Below are 21,738 nucleotides of genomic sequence, written 5' to 3' on the forward strand. Positions count from 1 at the left end.
AAAGTGGTCTTGGGTGCATTTAATCATGTGATTATTGAACATTTGATGACTTAAAGGTATATTGCAAGAATCTTAGCTTACAATCCCTTAAGTTTTTAATGGCTGACCCGATGTCAAAATGGAGACTCATGTCTCTGCTTCATTCTGACATTGACCAAGCGCATTACAATGTCCTAGCGACATGTCAAAAGTTTTGATCGGCAGGGGTTTGAGTGTTCAGACCTCCTGCGATCAGGAGAACAATCTGGAAGAAGACTGTGTGGCCACACACTCCTCTCCTTGCTTGGTGTCACGTGGCTGAGACAAGCTCCATAGACTTACATTAAAAGCGTGTCTTGATGGCGTGGTCTGGCTGCCTAGCTGAATGCATGCGTGAGTGCTGAGCTCCTGCTTCTACGCTGCCTAAAGCGACTTTTACTGCGTCCAGCCAGCTGAATTTACCACTCTTGGGTGTCGGAACACTCCCTCAATATGCCTACCACAAGAACGAAGTCCTCACAGCATGCTAAGCTGTCAAAATTCTATTTTACTAAGCGTGTGGAGACTCCCCAAGATGGCCGCCGCAGGGGCCGCGGCGCGTCTCCTGACTGTTCATCATCCCCCGGATCGCCGCGCCACACTGAGACTCAGACTCTCCGCAGATCCACCTCAGTTCCATCCTTTCCGGAGGACATCACTGGAGAATCTCGCTCCCCCGGCCGCAATGAACAACAGTGCCCGCCGGCATCGCCCAACGTAGCAGACCTAGTAGTAAGTGGAGACAGGTCCTCTCTCGCTCCCCCGCAGCGCCCCTCCACAGCTCCCTCCTCCCATAGCCCGCTTAAGCAGGGACTATACCTGGAGTGCAAGCACAGCTCCTCTCGCTCTGAGACCACAGATGATCCAGACAGGCCGACTTTAATGACACTGCCGGTCTCAGATATCCCCCTGACTGATACGGCCATGAAAGACATGCTCCTACTCCAAAATCACTCCATGTTAACAGCCATGCAGGAGTTGATTAACCCTATCCGCTCAGAAATAGCAGGACTTGGAGGAAGGGTTGACCACTTAGAGGGGAAATTTAAAGACTTTGCTGACTCTCATAACTCTCTGATTGATGCTCAAAACTTATTGGAGGATGAGGTCACCTTTCTAAAGGCAAAGATGGCAGACCTCGAAGATAGGGGAAGAAGAAATAACATCAAGCTGAGAGGGGTGCCTGAGACTGTTTTGCCAAGAGATATCCCTACCTATGTTCAATCTTTAATTAAAACCACTTTGCCGGACTGCTCCGTGGGCGACCTGGAAGTGGACCGGGCTCACAGAGTCCCCCGCCCTAAACATCTGTCTGACTCAGTACCGCGAGATATACTGGCCAGAATACATTTCTTTAGGATTAAAGAAGCACTGATGTCCTTCTCAAGAAAAAATGGGGGATTACCAGCTCCCTATCATGGGATTCAACTGTACGCCGACCTCTCGGCTGTCACTTTGCAGCTGCGTAGAGATCTTGCTCCTATTACTTCTGCTCTGAGGCAAGCAAAGATCCCCTACAAGTGGGGTTTCCCAGTGCGCCTTATGGTACACTACAACAATGAACTCCATATTATACGCTCCATAGAAGAGGGGCAGCGTGTTCTCCAATTATGGAAGGTACCTATTCATTCCCAGCCCGCTAAACAGCGACCCAAGCTGCAAGATGAATGGACTGTTGCCCGATGAGTGCTGGACTACTCCATAGAACGTCTTCACACAGCGTGTTGCTTGGAGGAGACTCGGCTATCTCCGCCTGCAGGAAGACCTAGGCTGCAATACGGACAGTTACCCCCCGGTTGCTGATAGACTTTGGTCTATAGTTCCTTGCTCAAGTATCCTTTAATGCATCGGTTGTGCATTATGTGTTTATGTTCTGTTTGTTTGTTTTCTTGTTTGTTTGTCGGTGTATGTCCTGACTGTTCCTTATCACTCATTGCTGTTCCACTAAAGAAACAGACGCCCTCGCTGGGAGGCGCTCTGTTCCGTTACGCTGATTTTGCCTACGTGAAATTGATAATGTTGTTTCTGTTATTGTACCATGGTGCTGCTATTTGCCAGCTTGAATGTCAATGGCCTTAATAGTCCTATGAGGCGTTCCCACCTCTGGAGGGAAGCTAAAACATTGAAGTGCGATGTTCTCTGTCTCCAAGAGACTCACTTGCTATGTCAAGATGCATTTAGATTATCCTGCAGGACATTTCCACATATATACCAGGCTCATCACGTCACCAAGACCCGAGGTGTGGCGATAGCCATTAAAAATACAGTGGCTTTCTCCTTAATTAGTACCCACCCAGACCCCTTGGGCCGTTACTGTATATTGATTGGTTCGTTTAATAATGTTACCTACACCGTAGTTTCCCTGTATGCCCCTAACTCTACGCAATTACCCTTTCTTAGAAGGTTGTTAAAGAAAATCCGATCGGTGCGTCAGGGACACTTGGTGATGTGCGGAGACTATAACTTAACAGTAGACCCAGCAATAGACACGACCTCTCCCCCTACGAGACACCCCATTGCATTGGCAGATACCCTGTGGAAGGAAGAGCTATATGATGTATGGCGGATACAACACGGGGATGAACGTGATTACACTTTTCACTCAGGGGCGCACAACGTATACTCACGATTAGACTTCTTCTTAGTGGACCGCACATTACTACCCCAAATACAGAGCACGACCATTGACGTTATCAAATGGTCGGACCACGCTGCTATTACCCTGTCCCTAACGGAATGCGTGACCACAGCCCCTACATATCTTTGGAGGAGTAATCCTTTCTTACTATCCCACCCTACCCATTGTAGCTTTATTGAGACAGACCTTCTTGAGTTTTTTGGGTTTAACACACCATCTACCCCAGACCCGGGGACTCTCTGGAATGCCCATAAGGCATGCATACGGGGTTCATTTATTAAGCAAGGTGCGATTGCAAAGAAAAATAAAGACAAACGGCTTTCAGAGCTCCTGCACAACATCCGACAGTTGGAGGCCCAAAATAAGGACCATCCCTCTCCGTCACTGGCTACTAATATCAAAGATTTGAGGTTAGAGCTTCGAGGACTGATGCTGTCCTCATATGAAAAAGCTTACAGGAAAACTAGGGCTCTTTACTATTCGCAGAATAATAAAGCGGGTAAGCTATTGGCGGCCCGTCTTAAGTCCCAACATGTAAAAAGCAGAATTCCATATCTCTTCCACCCCTTTACGAAACAAAAACTTTACACGCCGACGGACATCGCAAACGGCTTCAGTTCATATTATTCCCATTTATACAATTTGAATGACTCTATCCCTACCTCCCCGTCCTTAGCGACTGACATCACCTCATTCCTGTCCTCTTTAAAACTACCTACCCTAACGCCCTCCCATTTACAAGCACTGAATGCACCTATCACCTTGGAAGAGGTGGACACCACAATTAAAATGCTACCCCGAGATAAGGCCCCGGGCCCTGATGGCTTTGCCAACCACTACTATAAACACTTCAGAAAAATATTGACCCCCCATCTTAGAAATTTCTTCCACTCAGCTATGACCAGGGGATCTTTCCCCAAAGAAAATTCTCAAGCCCTTATAATAACCCTTCCCAAACCCGGTAAATCACCCGATGTTCCCCAAAACTTCAGGCCTATATCCTTACTAAACCAGGACATAAAAATTTTTGCTAAAATCCTAGCCACTCGAATTGCTAAACTCTTGCCCCTTCTTATACACATAGATCAGGCCGGTTTTGTTCCCCATAGACAGACGTACTTCAATACAAGAAGGATGTTGGGAGTTTTCCACCATGTAGCGACACACAAACTTGCCATGCTGGCACTGGCACTTGATGCGGAGAAGGCGTTCGACCGCCTTAGATGGTCGTTTGCCTTCTCCGTACTCCACCGCATGGCATTTGAGGGTCCTATTATTACGGCCATTAGGGCTCTCTACCATAACCCTACTGCCAGGACATTTGTAAATGGAGCTCTATCGGATGAATTTGTTCTCACAAACGGAACTAGACAGGGATGCCCCCTGTCTCCCTTAATATTTGTGCTTGCTATGGAGCCACTGGCACAAGCCATAAGAGAAGATCCACGCATTTCTGGAGTTAAAATAGGTAACACCACTCACACCATCTCATTATACGCGGACGACGTTTTCCTTTCACTAACCAACCCTGAGATATCTCTAGCAGCTGTGATGGAGTTAATTTCCTCCTATGGTGCACTATCATACTACCACTTAAATGCCTCAAAAACTCAGGCCTTGCCGGTGAATATGCCATTGCCAGTGGTCAACACATTAAAAACACTCTATAACTTTGACTGGCGTGAAAAAGATATCCAATATCTCGGCACCAAATTAGCTAACTCCCAATCCTTAATGTACAAATTGAACTATGGGTCCCTTCTGTCGGATGTGCAGGAGTCCCTACAGACTTTTTCCAAGCACGAAATATCGTGGATTGGTAAAATAGCGACTTTTAAGATGTTTCTTCTTCCCAAATTTTTATATATATATCGTACCTTGCCTATCCCGGTCCCGGACATCTTCTTTGTCAAAGCTAACTCAATCCTTACAAAATTTCTTTGGGGATATAAGAAACCTAGGATAGCCCGCCACATATTGACCATGGACAGGGACTCAGGAGGTTTGGCTCTCCCAGATTTGAAATTGTATTATTTAGCCACTTTAGTTTCCATGCTCTATAATTGGTGGAATATGGACAGTAACATTCCATGGATCAACTTGGAACAAACGTTAGCTGCCCCCTTTTCCCTACGAGACTTATTACTCATCCCCTTTTGGACTATCCCCACACCGGAGGGGCTGGGCCCAGTGGTTCTAGCCTCTCTTACAGCCTGGTCAACTTTTCATAAAATCACTGGCTCGGAATCTACACCCCATACTTCCCAACTACCATTTACTTTGATACAGACATTACTTCCCCACACTAACCTGAGTGGCTGGACTGCGAAAGGGGTGGGTTTTGTGAAAGATATTATGCCACAGGGGGTCCTATTACCCTTTCAAGATATCAGTAATCAATACTCGCTACTCTCAACCGAATTCTATAAATACCTGCAGATACGCCACTTATTACAGGGGCTTGTGCCATCGGGATCTCACCAAAATAAGTTAGCCCTTCTACAGATCTCGGGCTCCCAAAAAGGCTTAAAAATCTTTTATAATCAGTTAACACATTCTGTACAATTCACCAAATCTCATCTCCTTAGAAGTTGGGAACGGGACCTAAACAGAATCTTCACACCGGAGGACTGGCGAGGTTCTTTCAAAATGATAAGAATACACCTAAAATGCTCATCACATATAGAATCAGTTATGAAAACCATATTGCGATGGTATTATACACCGGACAAACTGGCACTTATGTATCCTTCTGTCTCACATAAATGCTGGAGGGGCTGCGACTGTAAAGGCACGCTACTCCACACCTTATGGTCCTGTCCTATGATTCAAACGTATTGGACAACTTGTGGGTCCTTGCTGACGGAGACCCTCTCTTACCCGATTCCATGGTCACCACAACTAGTACTTCTTCTGATAGGAGTTAATGATTTACCAACAAAATTTAGAGCACTAATCTGCATGATATGTGTCATTGCCAAAACGGTGTTACTCCGGAAATGGAAATCTGCCGAAATACCCGCCTCTGACGAATTGCCAGCAGCAATTAACCTTACCTGTGCCTACGAGAAAACGCTATCATTAGGTAACGACACTCACCAAGCTTTCCTATCTAGGTGGAGCTGCTGGCTCCGCTCTACACACTATGTGGGTGTTTAACCCTTTTGCTCTATACAATGCTCCTGCACCACCCCCCCCTCCCCCACACACTCACGGAAGTTTTAATCAGGCCATTGAACTGCCATGACTATACCATAGTTATCGTCCCATTTTAAAACAGCAATGCGATGTTAAAAAAAAAAAAAAAAGAAACTAAGATTGTCATACTGTCATAGTCAAATATGCTTCTTCTATGTATTGCCAACTTGTATGTACACCGAGTTTATTTCTTTGTTTTGACTGGTTATGTAAACTTTGCGGCTTACGCTGGGTACACCCGGCTAACTTTGTAAAACTTGAAACTTAATAAAAACTATTCAAACTAAAAGCGTGTCTTGATAACGTGACAAAGCTGGGAGAATACATGCTGAGCATGGACTTCTCACGACTCGTTCATCTGATCGGTGGAAATTTTAAGTGACAGTGCCCATTTAAAGTGCACTCCATCTATTATTAATACACTATCTACACCTAATTCTACACCTCACTTTGTGATTGTAATTACCTTTTCATTAACAGCCCACACTGTAATTTATTTTTATTTTTTTAAGTGTTTATTTAAGGCATTTTCAAACACAAAAACAATACATTAACACTCCAGAGAAAACTATGCATGCCCGACTACAACAGGAACAATCAGGACCGTACATAAGTAACAGTAGGGTAACCATGAACTCCCCTAAGGGAGCATAACAGCAGCATAACACAGCAACTGGGCCAGACGTGAGCCAATGGAGCAGAAGTGACCGACTATGACGAACACACATCATCCATACAACCCAGAGCATCCTCCCACGTCCAGCAGAAACTCTACAACCACCCACGCCTACTGAGGGGATCCAATAGGTTCTGAAGGGACCACTGATTCTCCCAAAATCAACCAGGGCATCCAAACTGTCAAATTTCTTTGGGCACTTGCGACTTATGTAAAGAGTCCTATACAACGGAACATATTTATTGACCATATTAATGGGAGGATGCAAAGTATGCTTCTAGGCCATAATCACAACTTTGCGGGCACAGAACAGGAGAAACCGGATAAGAAGATGCCTAGGAGAACCCGACTCCAAGCCATTGGTTAGACCCAGCAAACAGACCTCAGGGCTCAGCACAAATGGGAACTCCAGATGATCCGCCAGAAATTGCATCACTTTTCTCCAAAAGGGACCACCACAAGAAACACTCCACACCACATGTAAAAACGATCCTCTATTAAGCAGACGACGAAAACATACATCCGAAGGGGAAACACCAACACGAAATGGGTATAATAGAGACGAAGAATAAATCTCGACTGAATAAGCAAATCTCGGGTGCTAACCACCATGGCATAGTATGTCAATGTAACCTCTTTCCACTGCTCCTCTGAGAGATCAGGCATGTCCTCCACCCACTTTAGATAAGCCCGGGCAAATGGGTCTGGACCCCCAAACTGGAGCAAGGCATATGCCTGTGTTATAGGCTTGGTGAGGTCGGTGGCACTCAGGAGCAACTCCACCTCAGAAATGGCCGGTGCAACATCCAAGGAGCCAAACTGCGCATGTCTCAGCTGTAGATACCGGAAATGGGCACTTTGAAGGACATTAAAACAGTCACGCATAGCCGCAAAGGAGGGGAAGGATTAATTCTCCCCAAACAGGTGCATAGCAAATTTGACTCCATGATCACTCCAAAACCCAGCCGCCTCTTACTCCAGGTGAGGGTTCCCCCACAGACATGCTCTAGGAGAAACGGCTGTGGAAAATGCCCAGAGACCACCGCCCAAACCGCAGCCACAGTTTTAATAGGAGCCAACAACGGAGAAGAGGGAGTATATCTATACAGTTCATTAGTAAAAGTGTCATACGAACCCATGATGGCCCCAGCCAAAGCCGTAGTCACATTAGAGAGGTTCAGATCGAACCACCAGGCCGCTTACACCAGCTGAGATGCTAGAAAATAATTGTGCATGTTAAGAGCCACTAAGCCACCCTGCTGCTTCGGTGCCTGGAGTAACGCCTGACCCAGTCTTGGAGGCTTGTCCTGCCAGTAGAAGGATCTCAGTGCACCATTCAATCTCACAAAGAAGGAGCTTAGGAGGAATCAGAGGCGATAGGTGGAAGACATACAGAAATTTAGAAAGATAGATTTAGAAAATTTAGAAAGATAGATATTAACTCTACCCGACAATGACAAGGGTAAAAAAAGACCATCCCAACAACTGGACCTCAGTGGAAGCCACAATCGGTTCTAAATTGAGGGCCTAAAAATCACTTAAACATGCAGAAACTTCCAGAACCAGATACCGGAACTGAGCAACTACCTGGAGACCATTTGGAAGAGAAGGTTGAAGACTTGTCACTCTAGAGAGAGGCATCAAGGATGACTTCGCCCAGTTGACCTGCAGGCCGGAAAAGGAGCCAAACCAGTCAAGGAGGCAAAACAACGCCATCAAAGAACCCTCCACATCAGATAAACCCGGGTATCATCTGCATACATAGAAACCTTCTCCTCCAAGGGTCCCCTACGCAAGCCATAAATAGAAGGAGAGGCCCGAATGTTTTAGCGGTGGAGCCATTGACCACGGCCAAACAACAAAGGGGGATAACGGGCAACCCTGTCGCATATGAATCTGGGCCCTAGGACTATCATATAGTAATCATACCCAGGCACTAAATTGGGAACCAAACAAAAGAACAACCAGCAGGCACCAGAGATATTGCCATTCCACTAAGTCAAAAGCTTTATGGATATCGAGACTAACAACATAATCAGGAGAGACATCCCCCTCTGACACAGCAATATTGAGCTGAAGCCTTTTCACATGAATATCAATAGCCCTGCCTGGCCTGAACCCAGTCTGGTCAGGATGAACAAAAGAAGTAATGACCCCCTTAAGCCGATTAGCCAGAATTTTTGCCAGGATTTTGATATCCATATTAAGTAGAGAAATTGGGCGATAGAAGTCCAGCATAGTCAGATCATTACCTTGGTTGGGAAGAACTACAATCAACGCCTCCCTCATAGAATCTGGAACATGCCCTGATTTGGAGGCCACACGGTAGAGATTCAGCAAAATAGGGACCAGCCGCTCCTCGTTCATCATGTGCCAGTCTCCCACCATACCATCTAAGCCAGGAGTCTTCCCCACAGGTAGAGTACTAATAGCCAAGCCAACCTCCTCCGCTGAGAAAGGGGCATCTAAGGCCGAGGACTGAGCCATTGTCAAGGGGGTAAGCGACAAACCCCGCAAAAAGGGTAGTAGCTCATTAGATACACCCGCAGACTGCAAAGAATGAAGGGCACTATAAAATTCCCAAAAGATATCATTAATTGCTAGCGGGCCTGTTTCCAACACCCTATCGGACCCCCGAATACAGGGAATAGAAACTACAGGATGGCTCTCTTTAGACAAATATGCTAACAGTTTCCCATTCTTATGCCCAAACTCAAAGGGGGCCGCCTCCTGATCTACCAATTTCTTTTGAACCCGTGCCTTCTGTAGAGCCTTAGCCCAAGCCTGCTCTGCAGTGGGGGAGGGATCCCGCACCACCGCCGCTTCTAGTACCCCTATTTCAATCTGCAACGTCCGTTCCTTAGCCGCATACACAGTCCTCTGACCTGCTACACGAAACATAAAGGCTCCTCTCACAGTAGCCTTATACGTGTCTCACTGAACTAGCTTATCAGGATGAAAGCCAATATGCTCCCAGAAACTACTATGCCCCACTGCTAAGGCTTCAGCCACTACCTCATCCTGGATCCACTCCGGGTGCATGCGCCAGACCTTGGAGGAGGGACGGGGACACAAAGAAAGAGAAAGGACTATAGCTGAATGGTCTGAGATCCCCCTACTGGTGTGAGAGATAGCACTCACCACAGGCAGAAGATCCGCTGAGGCAAATGCAACATCAATCCGGGAAAACAACTTATGCACCAAGGAGTAAAAGGAGAATACTGGGTCGGACGGTTACTTCCAGTGCCAGATGTCCGCAAGGTTCAACGCCAGACTCCAGGTATTAAGCCCGGAGGAGCCACAGTCCATGGCACTGGTACGATTGAATGCAGGATCTGGAACAGCATTTAAGACACCTATAACAAGAAGAGGGGCAAACGGAAATGTGGAATGAGCTCCAGGACACACAGACCACACACACATCACACTCTCACTGACAAACTGGACACAAACACCAAAAACAGCAGCAAAAAAATAACATTCCCAACAAAACCCTGTCTAACACTAGGGAAATGTGCAGACCTATACCCCAAACTAAACCAAATATGAGCTACAGCAGGAACATAAGCTAAACCTTACAATTCCCCCCCCCCCCCCCCCCCCCGCTAGGAGGACACTAACAATGCAAAGGACAGTCAGTTTTCTTAAGGAGGTCCCTACCACCAGGAAAAGCTAACTCCCTAGCTACCTAACTATGCAAGGGGAGGAAGGTAGCAGCAGTCAGGAGCCAAATCAGTCCGGAGGAGCAACTGGAGGGGCCGTATCGACCCACTGTAGAGCGTCCTCAGGGGAAGTAAAGAATCGCATGGAGGCACCATCCACCACTCTCAGTCGAGCCAGCAACAGCATGGCATAACTATATAACTTGGTGCGGAGCCGGAGACTGATTTCGGTGAATTTGGTCCTCTGCTTGCGTAGTTCCACAGAAAAGTCTGGATAGAAGGCCACTCTACTGTCATTGTAGCGCACCCTCCCTTTGAGAGGGACAGCCCGCAGGATAGCATCCTGGTTACGGAGATGTAGCAGCTTGGCAAGGAATGGGCAAGGAGGACCACCCGGGAGAGGTGGCCGAGCCGGCACCCTATGCATCCGCTCCACCATGAAATATGGTGAAAAGGTATCTACAGGAAGAACAGATCCTCCATATCATCTGCCCCTAAAGATAGATTTGACTCTGCGCTGAAGCAACCTGCTCCGGAATAGGTCTCAGGGTATCCTCCTGCGCTCCACTTCACCCGTACGCTCCCTCAGCTTTTGCGTTTCATGACAGAGGATCACAAAATATTGACGGAGTTCATCCACCTTAGAGACCATCAGCGTCTGACAGGAACTGAAAGCTGCAAGAAGCGCAGTAAACTTTGCACCCACAGACTCTGCATTATACTGAGGACATTCAGGAGAAGGGACAGCGAGGGCACCTGGGGGCCTGGTAAATTGGCTAAGGGCTTTAGCAGCATGAGCCGAAACCTTGGAGACCAGCAGAGTAGGAGCACAGGACTCTTGCCTGGACGGCCTGCCAGACTGAGACTGACCATCAACAGAGGACACATCTTCATCTGAGGACTGCCTGATGGCCTCAGCGGGCAGCTTGGATTTTTTGGATTTGCCTCGGGAGCCTCCCATAGCAACAACACAGGGTCAGCGGCAAGAAGGAGAGGGAGCAGGATGAAATAGCCAGATGAGCCCTCCAAGGCAGCAGTAGTATATAAGTAAAAACAACAGCACCACAGGTCCCAGCAGTCCACCAGAAGAGCAAGTGCCAAAAGATAACTCCAGAGGAACAGGCCAATGGCAGTCACACCGAGACAGGCAAACGTGTACCCAGGGGGATAGACGGTAGAAGCAGTCCAGAGCAGGGGAGAACCACTACTTCCAGCAGTACTCACTGTGCACGGTGATTATTTATAGAGAGCATCCATAAAGTTGAAGCAAAAGCCCCCAGGGAGCAGACACAGACACAACCCAAAGTATCAATAAAGATTGGGTGTAGCTTGGGCTGAGCAGGAGGCTCTTGCTCAGCCAGGAAGGGGTTAAGTAGCAACTGGGCATCACTACTTAACCCCTTGGGGCCAGACACTAAGCAACAATTTTTGCGATGCACAGCACTTTCTGCCCACTAAGATGCACTTTCTGCATGCAGAGGACTACGTTGGCTGCAGTGGACTATGTCATAAACCAGTATTTTGTTTTTATTGTTAATAAACTGGTTAATTAGGGGTGAATTTATTGTAATTTCTTCACTGGTGTTTTTTTTTTAATCCCTTTACAGGAGAAGTAAATGGAGCTTTACGATATACGCTGTCCATTACTAATCTGGGGTTTAAGATTAGCCCTTAAAAGGGCTAACCTCCTATTTTACCCCAATACCAGGGATACTGGGAAGAGCCAATTACCGTCAGGCCTGGAGGGATTAAAAAATTATTCTCTGGGACTAGGAGGTAGCAGACTGTCATTATTTAGCCTAGAAGGGAGCAAAATAAATGGTCCTGGACATGCTGGTAACGCCAGGCTGCTACTGTTTGTATCTGTCTGGTTATGAAAAATGTTTTTCATGAATACAGTATATCACATAAGTGATCATATTTTTGTTGATATTTTATTATATTCTTCTCATGTGAAAACACTAAAGAAATGACACTCAGCTACAATGTAAAGTAGTGAGTGCACAGCCTGTATAAAAATGTTTAAAGTTGTGTGCCCTCAAAATAACTCAGCATCAGTAAGTACACCCCTAAGTGAAAATTTCCAAATTGGGCCCAGTTAGCCTTATTCCCTAGCCGGTGTCATGTGTTACAAGGTCTCAGGTGTGAATGGGGAGCAGGTGTCTTAGATTTGGTGTTATCTGGAAGTTTAACATGGCACCTCATGACAAAGAACTCTAAGGATCTCAAGAAAAAAAAATTTGTTGAGTATGTAGAGTTGTTGCTCTACATAAAGATGGCCTAGGTTAGAAGAAGATTGCCAAGACCCTTAAACTGAGCTGCAGCACGGTGGGCAAGAGAATGCAGCGATTTCACAGGACAGCTTCCACTCAGAACAGGCCTCGCCATGGTCGAACAAAGAAGTTGAGTGCACATGCTTAGCGTCATATTAAGAGCTTGTCTTTGAAAATAGACTTATAAGTGCTGCCAGCATTGCTGCTGAGTTTGGAGGAGTGGAGGGTAAGCCCATCAGTGCCAAAATGTGTACACTGCTTATTACTATGGGGATAATCGCTCCCAATTCTTAATTGAGAATGTATAAGCAGACAGTGACACTACTAAAAGTAATACAGCCTCCCCGACGTTTCGTTCTAGCGACGATTTTAGCATAGTTGTGTTCTTTGGGAATACTACCCCATTTTAAATAGTATATTCAAGATTTAGAAAAATAAAGAATTGATTTTAAAGATTGGGTGCAGCTTGGGCTGAGCACCCAATCTTTGAATAATAACAATAACAACTGGGCTCTGCTACTTAACCCCTTGGGGGCCAAACACTAAGCAACAATCTTTGAGATGCAAAGCATTTTCTGGCCACCAAGATGCACTTTCAGATTTCTGCATGCAGAGGACTACGTTGGGTTCAATGGACTACGTCAATAACCAACCAGTTTTTTGTTTTTTTTTGTTAATAAACTGGCTAATTAGGGGTGAACTTGTAATTGTTTTCAGTGGTGGTGTTTTTTTTTTTATTATCACTTAACAGGAGTAGTAGTGGAGCTATATAATATACATTGTCCATTACTAATCTGGGGTTTAGGATTAGCCTGTAAAAGGGCTATCCTCAGTGATAGCAGGGTTACTGGGAAAAGCCGGGTACTGTTAGGCTTGGAAAGCTAAAAAATGATTCTCTGGGACTGGGAGGTAGCAGACTGCCATTATTTGGCCTAGAAGGGGCCAACATAAATATCCCTGGCCACCCTGGTAAGGCCAGGCTGCTACTGTTTGTTTTATATCTGTCTGTCTAGGCTAAATAGTGATAAAAAAAAAACACACAAGTCAATAAAAAGGGGGGCATGTTTATAATGCAAAGTGGAAACACAGTCTGCCTATCTCTGCCTAGCTCAGAAGAAGGTACTTCTGTCATTAAACTGACAGAAGTGCGGAACATAGAAATACAGAACACAGAGGTGTGCTATGCACCGGTGTGTACTGTATGGTAAGTAGTGATGCTTATCTCCTAGAACTCACAGCATTTTATAATTGGACAGAATTTATTACCAGGTGTATAAAAATGATACATGACCTGTGTTTTGAGTCATATAAGGGCTATATGGGGGAGATTTATGAAAACTTGTCTAGAGGAAAAGTTGCTGAGCTGCCCATAGCAACCAATCAGATCTCTTCTTTCATTTTTGAAAAGGTCTCTGAAAAATGAAAGAAGTGATCTGATTGGCTGCTATGGGCAACTCAGCAACTTTTCCTCTGGACAGGTTTTGATAAATCTCCCCCTGTGTCTTTTTTCTGGTTACAAAAATTCACGCTCATGTGAAATCAGCCGGTGAGGTTGTGCAAGCAGTTTATTTTAGCCTACACCATGAATGGAATGTTTTATATGCCTTACATCTTTTGATCCAATCTCGGTTTTAAGAAAGGAAAATGAATGCATGAACTTCACCATACCCGTGTGAAGGCACTTACCGTTTTCTTTTTAAAAGTATGCACCCCCGTTTTTCTTGTTTTTGTCACAGGTGAGCAAATCTTCCCATTCTGGTCATTGTACTCATTTCCTGTTACCTCTAGAACATTTAATCCACTTACAGTAGAGTAATCCAAAATTCCTACATCCTATAACAGAGGGATCAACATCAATGTCTTCCTCTTCATAACATATGTGCTATGTAAATGCTTTAGAATAACCTATTTTGGTAGCAGATTTTTGTGACAATCATGCAATGTGTACCTGTGTTAAAGGGCTATAAGCTGGAGATAACTGTTCCTGAACAGCCATGCCTACATCGAGTTTTACAGTCTTGTGCGTGAACTGTTTTGATGCAGACTTGTCACTCAATTCAGTCCACTGCTTGTTGACTTTTTTAAGGTCTAGTGAAATGTTCATAGATTCTTTTGGAGTCTGTTTTTCTAGTGGTGAGGCAGATAGTGAGGGGGATGAATGAGCAGTAGTTGAATGCCTGGTTGGTAATTCTGGATCTGACTCATATTGTTCAGCTGAAACATAAAAATGTTTATATGACAAGAATGACCTCAATTCATTAGCTTAACGTCAGTGGAAAACTTTTTCGAAGATACCAACATATGGATAACTTTTGTATGAAATGAAACATTTGGATTGTCTGAAGCTTTCCGACACCATCACCATATCACACTAATACCCTCTTTTAGATTTACTTAATTACATAATTCAACTCTGTTCATGTCACATTCTGACGCTCTGTTTGACGTATATATCTCCTAATATAAACCTGTGATAGGAGGCTGCGACCTATACTACTACTGTAAAGGCAAAAAAAACAAATGTTTAAAGAAAAGTATGTTCTATACTAACCTTGCAGAAGCCAAACAGACACTGGGGGACACTGGGGAACTTAGTTTAGACAGTCTAAGAATGTGTCAGATTTTTCCAGTGATTTATGCAATTTACAAATTATTAGACTGTGTAGTCTGAGTTTGCACCTTCTATTAGTAGACTTAGTTTTATACCAAAAATCTGTGCTAAAGAGTGGCACTCCGGGGTACTCCGGTGGAAGACAATTTTCACTAATTCTAGAAAGTTAAACAGATTTGTAAATTACTTACTGCTGTATGTTCCAGAGGAAGTTGAGTTGTTCTTTCCAGTCTCTCTGCTGACACCTCTGTCCATATCAGGAACTGTCCAGTGTAGGAGCAAATCACCATAGCAAACCTCTCCTGCTCTGGACAGTTCCTGACATGGACAGTGGTGGCAGCAGAGAGCACTGTGGTCAGACAGAAAAGAACAACTCAACTTTCTCTGGAACATACAGTACAGCAGCTCATAAGTACTGGATGGATTAAGATTTTTTAATATAAATAATTTACAAATCTGTTTAACTCTCTGGCACCAGTTGATTTGAAAACAATTGTTTTCCACCAGAGTACCCCTTTAAGTCACACCCTCTCTTCTTCAAATGAAAGCCACACCTACTTTTCTGAAAGCTACACCCCTTGGTCGTGCATGGCGCTATAGTGTCTAAAGAGTAGGATTGCAACTAACGAATATTTTTAAAATCGATTAATTGGATGATTATTTTTATTTATTTATTTATTTATCGGATAACAATATTAAAGGGGTTCTCCGGTGCTTTAGACATCTTATCCCCTATCCAAAGGATAGGGGATAAGATGCCTGATCGCGGGAGTCCCGCCGCTGGAGACCCCAGGGAGCTTGCACACGGCACCCCGTTTGTAATCAGTCCCCAGAGCGTGTTCGCTCCGGGTCTGATTACCGACGACCACAAGGCTGGCAGCGTGTGACGTCACACCTCTGCCCCAGTGTGACGTCACGCTCCTCCCCTCAATGCAAGCCTACGGGAGGGGGCGTGACAGCTACCACGCCCCCTCCCATAGGCTTGCATTGAGGGGCGGAGCGTGACGTCACACGCCGCCGGCCTTGTGGTCGTCGGACTGATTACAAACGGGGTGCCGTGTGCAAGATCCCGGGGGTCCCCAGCGGCGGGACTCCCGCAATCAGGCATCTTATCCCCTATCCTTTGGATAGGGGATAAGATGTGTAAGCAACGGAGAACCCCTTTAAAGAAGATTGTTTGAAAGTTAGAATAGGGAGAAAGTTAATGTGCGTTCTATATCCTGAAGGGTGGTGGGAGTTAATGAGGGGAGGGGGTCAGACCAGATCAGAGATGTTCCGTGTGTAAGGGATGTATTTTATTTTGAGAAAGAGAGAACGTTTGTGGGTTAGGCAAGAGACAGAGTTTTGCGAAGGCTGAGAGTTAAGCTCTATAATATATACATATATATATATATAAAACTCAACGTGTGTGTGTATGTATGTGTGTGTATGTTTCAGCATCACATCCAAACAGCTAAAGATATTAACATGAAACTTGGCACACATGGATAGGTAATTTAACCCTTACTCACCCCCCTTTGCCAGGGGCGGGGTTTATGTTTAAAGTCCCATACAAGTCAATGGGAAATATATGTTACTGCATAACTTCCAAATGGCTGGACATATTATGATAATACTTGGTCACAGGTTACTTATATGTCCACTTAAAATATAGGGTAATTTAACCCTTAACTACCCCCATTTGTGAGTGTCGGGGTTTTTGTTTAAAGTCCCATGCAAATCAATTGAAAATGTATGTTCCCACTTAACTTCCGTATGGCTGGAGATATTTCAATACCTGGTACACATATTACAGTTTGGGATATGAGGACGGGATAGGAGGTTGGGATAGGAGGTCGGGATAGGAGGACGGGATAGGAGGGCCGGGATAGGAGGGCTGGAATAGGAGGGCCGGGATAGGAGGGCCGGGATAGGAGGTCGGGATAGGAGGTCGGGATAGGAGGTCGAGATAGGAGGTCGAGATAGGAGGTCGAGATAGGAGGTCGAGATAAGAGGACGGGATATGACAACAATATATGAGGATGGGATATGAAGTCAAAAGCTTCCTCCTTTGTTTATTTTCCTCCCCAACAAGAATTAGGAAGGACAAACCGGGCAACACCGAGTATTTAGTGATATATATATATATATATACACACACACATTTTCTTTTCTTACAAGGTCTATTACCCTCTTCCTGTGTCTTGTGGCCTCAGAGAAGGAGAACAGCATACTTCCTGGTTGTCCAGTGACATCCTACATGCCCTCATCAGCCAGTGTAGGGAAGATTAGGCCCAGCACACATGATCTTCCACATCCTGCAACTGTTGCAGTCTGACCTGTCACACGGAGTCTGACAACCTGACACAGGAGCTGAAGGAAACAGAAGTGTACTGCACTACACAGGCTGATGGGGACTGGAGTTGCATATAGACATAGTGATAATTGATATATTTATGTGAACTCTGAAAATTGGCTGAACAACTAATAAACCATAATAGATCATGAAAATAGTTCACAGTTCACATGTAGCACAATAGAGTGAACAAGGCCTTATGCCTTATAAGCCAACAAGATCAAACATCATGGTTTGTTTTCAGATATTGTGGTAAGCCTGTAATTAACAGCTAAGTCTCTAACTAGAGGGGTCTGCTACAGATTTGCCATTTTGTCTTGTTTGAGGGTAAGATATCCTGACTACCACCTCCTCCATCTACAGACGTGTATTTATGTTTTTGCTGAATGCATTGTACTATATATTGTTTACATTTTCTGAATCTCTATTACTCACATCTTATCTGATCAACTGATCCAGGGCTTGAACAGGCAGGTGATGGAGGCATCTTAAACACAGATACTGTATTACTGACTGTTTCCTCTCCCATTTTAGATAACTTTTTATGCATTTTTGATGGGCTGGGATACTCCACATTCTTCATTTTTTGCATAGTTGTCAATAATCCTTGCTGACAAAAAAGAAAAGAAAATATTAGGAAACATGTATATAAAAAAAGATCTTTTAAATCTCATCCACTTTGCTACTACTGTAAATCCTGTGGATTTTATACACAGAACTTCTGCATGGATAATAGGGAGCAATATGCTACCTGTAGCCATATTAAAATGCCACCCCTTCACTTAGCAAATATAACTTCAGCACTTCATGAGGATGTGTTATCCTCTCTGTCTCTTCTGATATTTACACAGCACAGTAAGTAGTATTGTGGAGTGCGGACTTATCTTTCCTAAGGCACTGACTATCCGTAAATTGGCTCAATTCCTGTACAAGGGTGAATTTCCATGTGGCAGCCCATGTTACATAAATTTCTGCAAAGGTCATATCAATTTGAAATATCCCCATTCAGAGAAATGGAACTGATTTTCAATTGCATAAATTTCTGCAAAAAAAACTGTAGCCGATGGATTTTACTAATTGTACCTCTAAGCTCACTTCCAACATTTCTTTTCTTTTCTAAAATACAACAACATTACTGTCTATACCAGAATTCCCCAACCTGTAATCCTCCAGCTGTTGTAAAATTATAAAACTCTTCTATCCCACCACTGTCAGGGTAGAATGGGAGTTGCATTTGTTTTGCTATCTGGTATGTAAGGCTTGAGCAATTCCACCAGATGGCGATCTTAGCACAATAAGGATGCATTACAATGTTATGTTGATATATATTTGTGTGTTTATAATCCAGTAGGTGCTGACGATGCTCATTAGATTGATCACTCACTAACATGTACATTGCAAAGCATAAAAAAACATGAAATAAAAACAAAGTGTTTATAATGGCAATTTTACCATTTATGTAATCTTTTATGAGAATACTAAAAGGATAAAAAAGACAGTTTAGCTTTAATCATTTACAAAAAGCTCAATATGTATGTGCATTATTTTATATGTTGGGCTATAAAGTTTGTGCCTAAAAATGATGAACAACAAAATGCAAACAAGTTAAGGCGTTGTTCACATCTGTAATGAGCCTCTGTCACAGATTTTGTACCTTCTGATAGGAACAACGGCACTGCGTGCGGCACTATTTATCCCATCAAAATGTGCAAGATTTTGCATGTCAAATTGGCTTTTAAACAAGGTCAAGGTGGTTTTTGTATCCTAAAAATGTGTATCTACAATGTTTATACAGTGTACTTACTACCTGTAGGTGTATTTTAAAATGTAAAGCGCTCCTATCATGCTTCAAAATAAGGGTACTAACAAATTTTGGTTGAGCTTTTGTTCCGCCTAAAAAAAAACACATAAAAAAAACTTCCCACTCTCTTTATTCCTGCATGATGCAGTTTTTATAGTTTTTTTTTCAATTTTTACCCCATGTTTTTCTCATTAACTCCTTAAGGACTCAGCCCCTTTTGGCCTTAAGGACAATTTTAGTTTTACGGTTTTGTTTTATCCTCCTCGCCTTCAAAAAAATCATAACTCTTTTATATTTTCATCCACAGACTAGTATGAGGGCTTGTTTTTTGCGCAACCAGTTGACCATTGTAATGCCATCACTCCCTTTACCATAAAATGTATGGCGCAGCCAAAAAAATACTATATTTGTGTGGGAAAATTAAATAGAAAACCGCAATTTAGCAAATTTAGGAAAGTTTCGTTTTCACTCTGTACAATTTACGGTAAAAATGAAATGTGTTCTTTATTCTTTGGGTCAATACGATTAAAATGATAGCCATGATTACATACTTTTCTATTACTGTTGCGCTAAAAAAAAAAAATCGCAAACTTTTTTTTTTTTTTTACAAATTAGTACGTTTAAAATCCCTCTATTTTGAAGACCTATAACTTTTTCATTTTTTCGTATAAGCGGCGGTATGAGGGCTAATGTTTTGCACCGTAATCTGTACTTTTTTATTGATAACATATTTACATATATAAAACTTTGAATACATTTTCTATAAAAACATTTTTGGAATAAAATGTTATAAAAAAAGCTGCAATTTTGGACTTTATAAATATATATTTTTTTACGTTCACGCTGTTCGCCATAATTAACATTATATTTTCTTTCTAATGTTCTTACCTTTGTATGAATAAGGTCGGGTGCCACCGTCCGAAACGCGTCACCCTTCGCGTATGTCCTGTGCGTTATTTGCATGATACAATAAAGCCGCATATCTGTGAGAAGCTGCGCTGGACCTCCTTCTTGTTCTTGACTATATTTTAATAGTTCGAATATTTACGCATGCGGCGATACCAAATATGTTTTTACACTTTTTGGGGGTGAAATGGGACAATTTACATTTTTATTGGGGGAGGGGATTTTTCTGATTTGTTTTACTTTTATTTATTTTTACTTTTATTTTTACACTTTAATAGTCCCCATAGGGGACTACTTATAGCAATCATTCGATTGCTAATACTGTTCAGTGCTATGCATAGGGCATAGCACGGATCAGTGTAAGCAGAAGAGCCGTGGAAGGAAGCGGAGGCAGGTGAGGGGACCTCCATCTGCCGTTCTGGATAATCGGATCTCAGCGGCAGCGCTGCGGGTGATCCGATCATCCATTTTAGTGACTGCAGCACTGCAGATGCTGTGATCTGTATCAGAAACCTCATCCACAAGTTCTCCAGGTGAATGGGAAACGAGGTGAGGCAGCCCTGGAATAGGTCGGGCACGATGAAAGGAAACTTCTGGAGCCACGTCCCAAGTTCCTGGGTCCTCTAGATGGAAGGTGTCTCTTATGGCCGAGACCAATGAGTGCACCGTGTCAGCCATATCCGTGAGAGCTGAAAATCTTGGGTGCCGGTCGGGCACGATGAAAGGATACTTCTGGAGCCACGTCTGAAGTTCCTGGGTAGAAGATAGAAGGTGTCTCTTATGGCTGAAACCAATGAGTACACCACATCAGGTATATCTGTGCAGTCCTCTGAGTCAGATGCCGAATCGGAAACCTCATTCACAAGTTCTCCAGGTGAGTGGGAACGAGTGGAGGCAGCCCTGGAGGAGGGGGACATCGACTGGGTACGCGGTTCTGGAAAGCCAGAGCGGTGACCACGGAAGCGTCCTCTGAGGGAGCGATGCTTGTACAAGTGGAGCAGCGGGTGAGTCCTATGAGGGGAGCGCCCGTGCCCATCAGGAGACCCAGGGAATGAGTCAGAGAATACATCCCTATCACTCTTGTGAGAGCGGTGATATAGAGAGAAGGGAAGCGGGTCCCTCTGGAGGGCCGTCATAGGGCGGACATCTCCCAGGCGGAGACCTAAGCCAAGTCGGATATAGACTGGGCGAGGGATAGATATAGCAGGGGAAGCAGTGGTGCTGGTGGAACAAGAACCAAGCATTGTAAGAATTGCAGCCCCTGCAAAAACAATAGGTGACCAGGGCCGCTAGAAGGATCCCCGCGGCCATGAGTGGGCGTGGCTAAAGCCAGACAAGGGCCCGCGGCCAGTGAAATAAAATGCTATAATGGATAAGGTAACTTAAACAGGACTTGAGCCTGTAACTTTAGGACTGTGTTATGAATAAAACTGAAGAGCTCTGCAGCACAGAAGCAGGGCTCATAATAAAGAAACCCTGCGCTCTTAGAAAAAACACAGCGAGCTCTGGGTGGGCGGAGCCAAGTTCCGACCTCGCTCGCGGCCGAAGTACATGCTTGGCTGAATATGGAGCCCGCTCCCAGCCCCGAGCGCATGACAGGGGGAGGGAGCGGGCGAGCGA

At 44.3% G+C, this 21,738-nt stretch overlaps 1 protein-coding gene across 9 annotated transcripts in view; it reads right to left on the bottom strand.

Moving 5' to 3' along the window:
• SYCP2 (synaptonemal complex protein 2) overlaps window positions 1–21,738 on the bottom strand; it is a 266,941-nt gene that overhangs the window by 47,387 nt on the left and 197,816 nt on the right. For all 9 annotated transcript variants that reach the window (XM_056548745.1, XM_056548746.1, XM_056548744.1 and 6 more), the window contains 3 exons: window positions 17,847–18,021; window positions 14,414–14,679; window positions 14,152–14,298 (listed from right to left, as the gene is read on the bottom strand). In XM_056548745.1, coding sequence (XP_056404720.1) covers window positions 14,152–14,298; window positions 14,414–14,679; window positions 17,847–18,021 — 588 coding nt within the window. The remainder of the gene's footprint in view (window positions 1–14,151; window positions 14,299–14,413; window positions 14,680–17,846; window positions 18,022–21,738) is intronic.

Source organism: Hyla sarda, chromosome 12 (assembly GCF_029499605.1).
Source record: "Hyla sarda isolate aHylSar1 chromosome 12, aHylSar1.hap1, whole genome shotgun sequence".
Taxonomy (NCBI): domain Eukaryota; kingdom Metazoa; phylum Chordata; class Amphibia; order Anura; family Hylidae; genus Hyla; species Hyla sarda.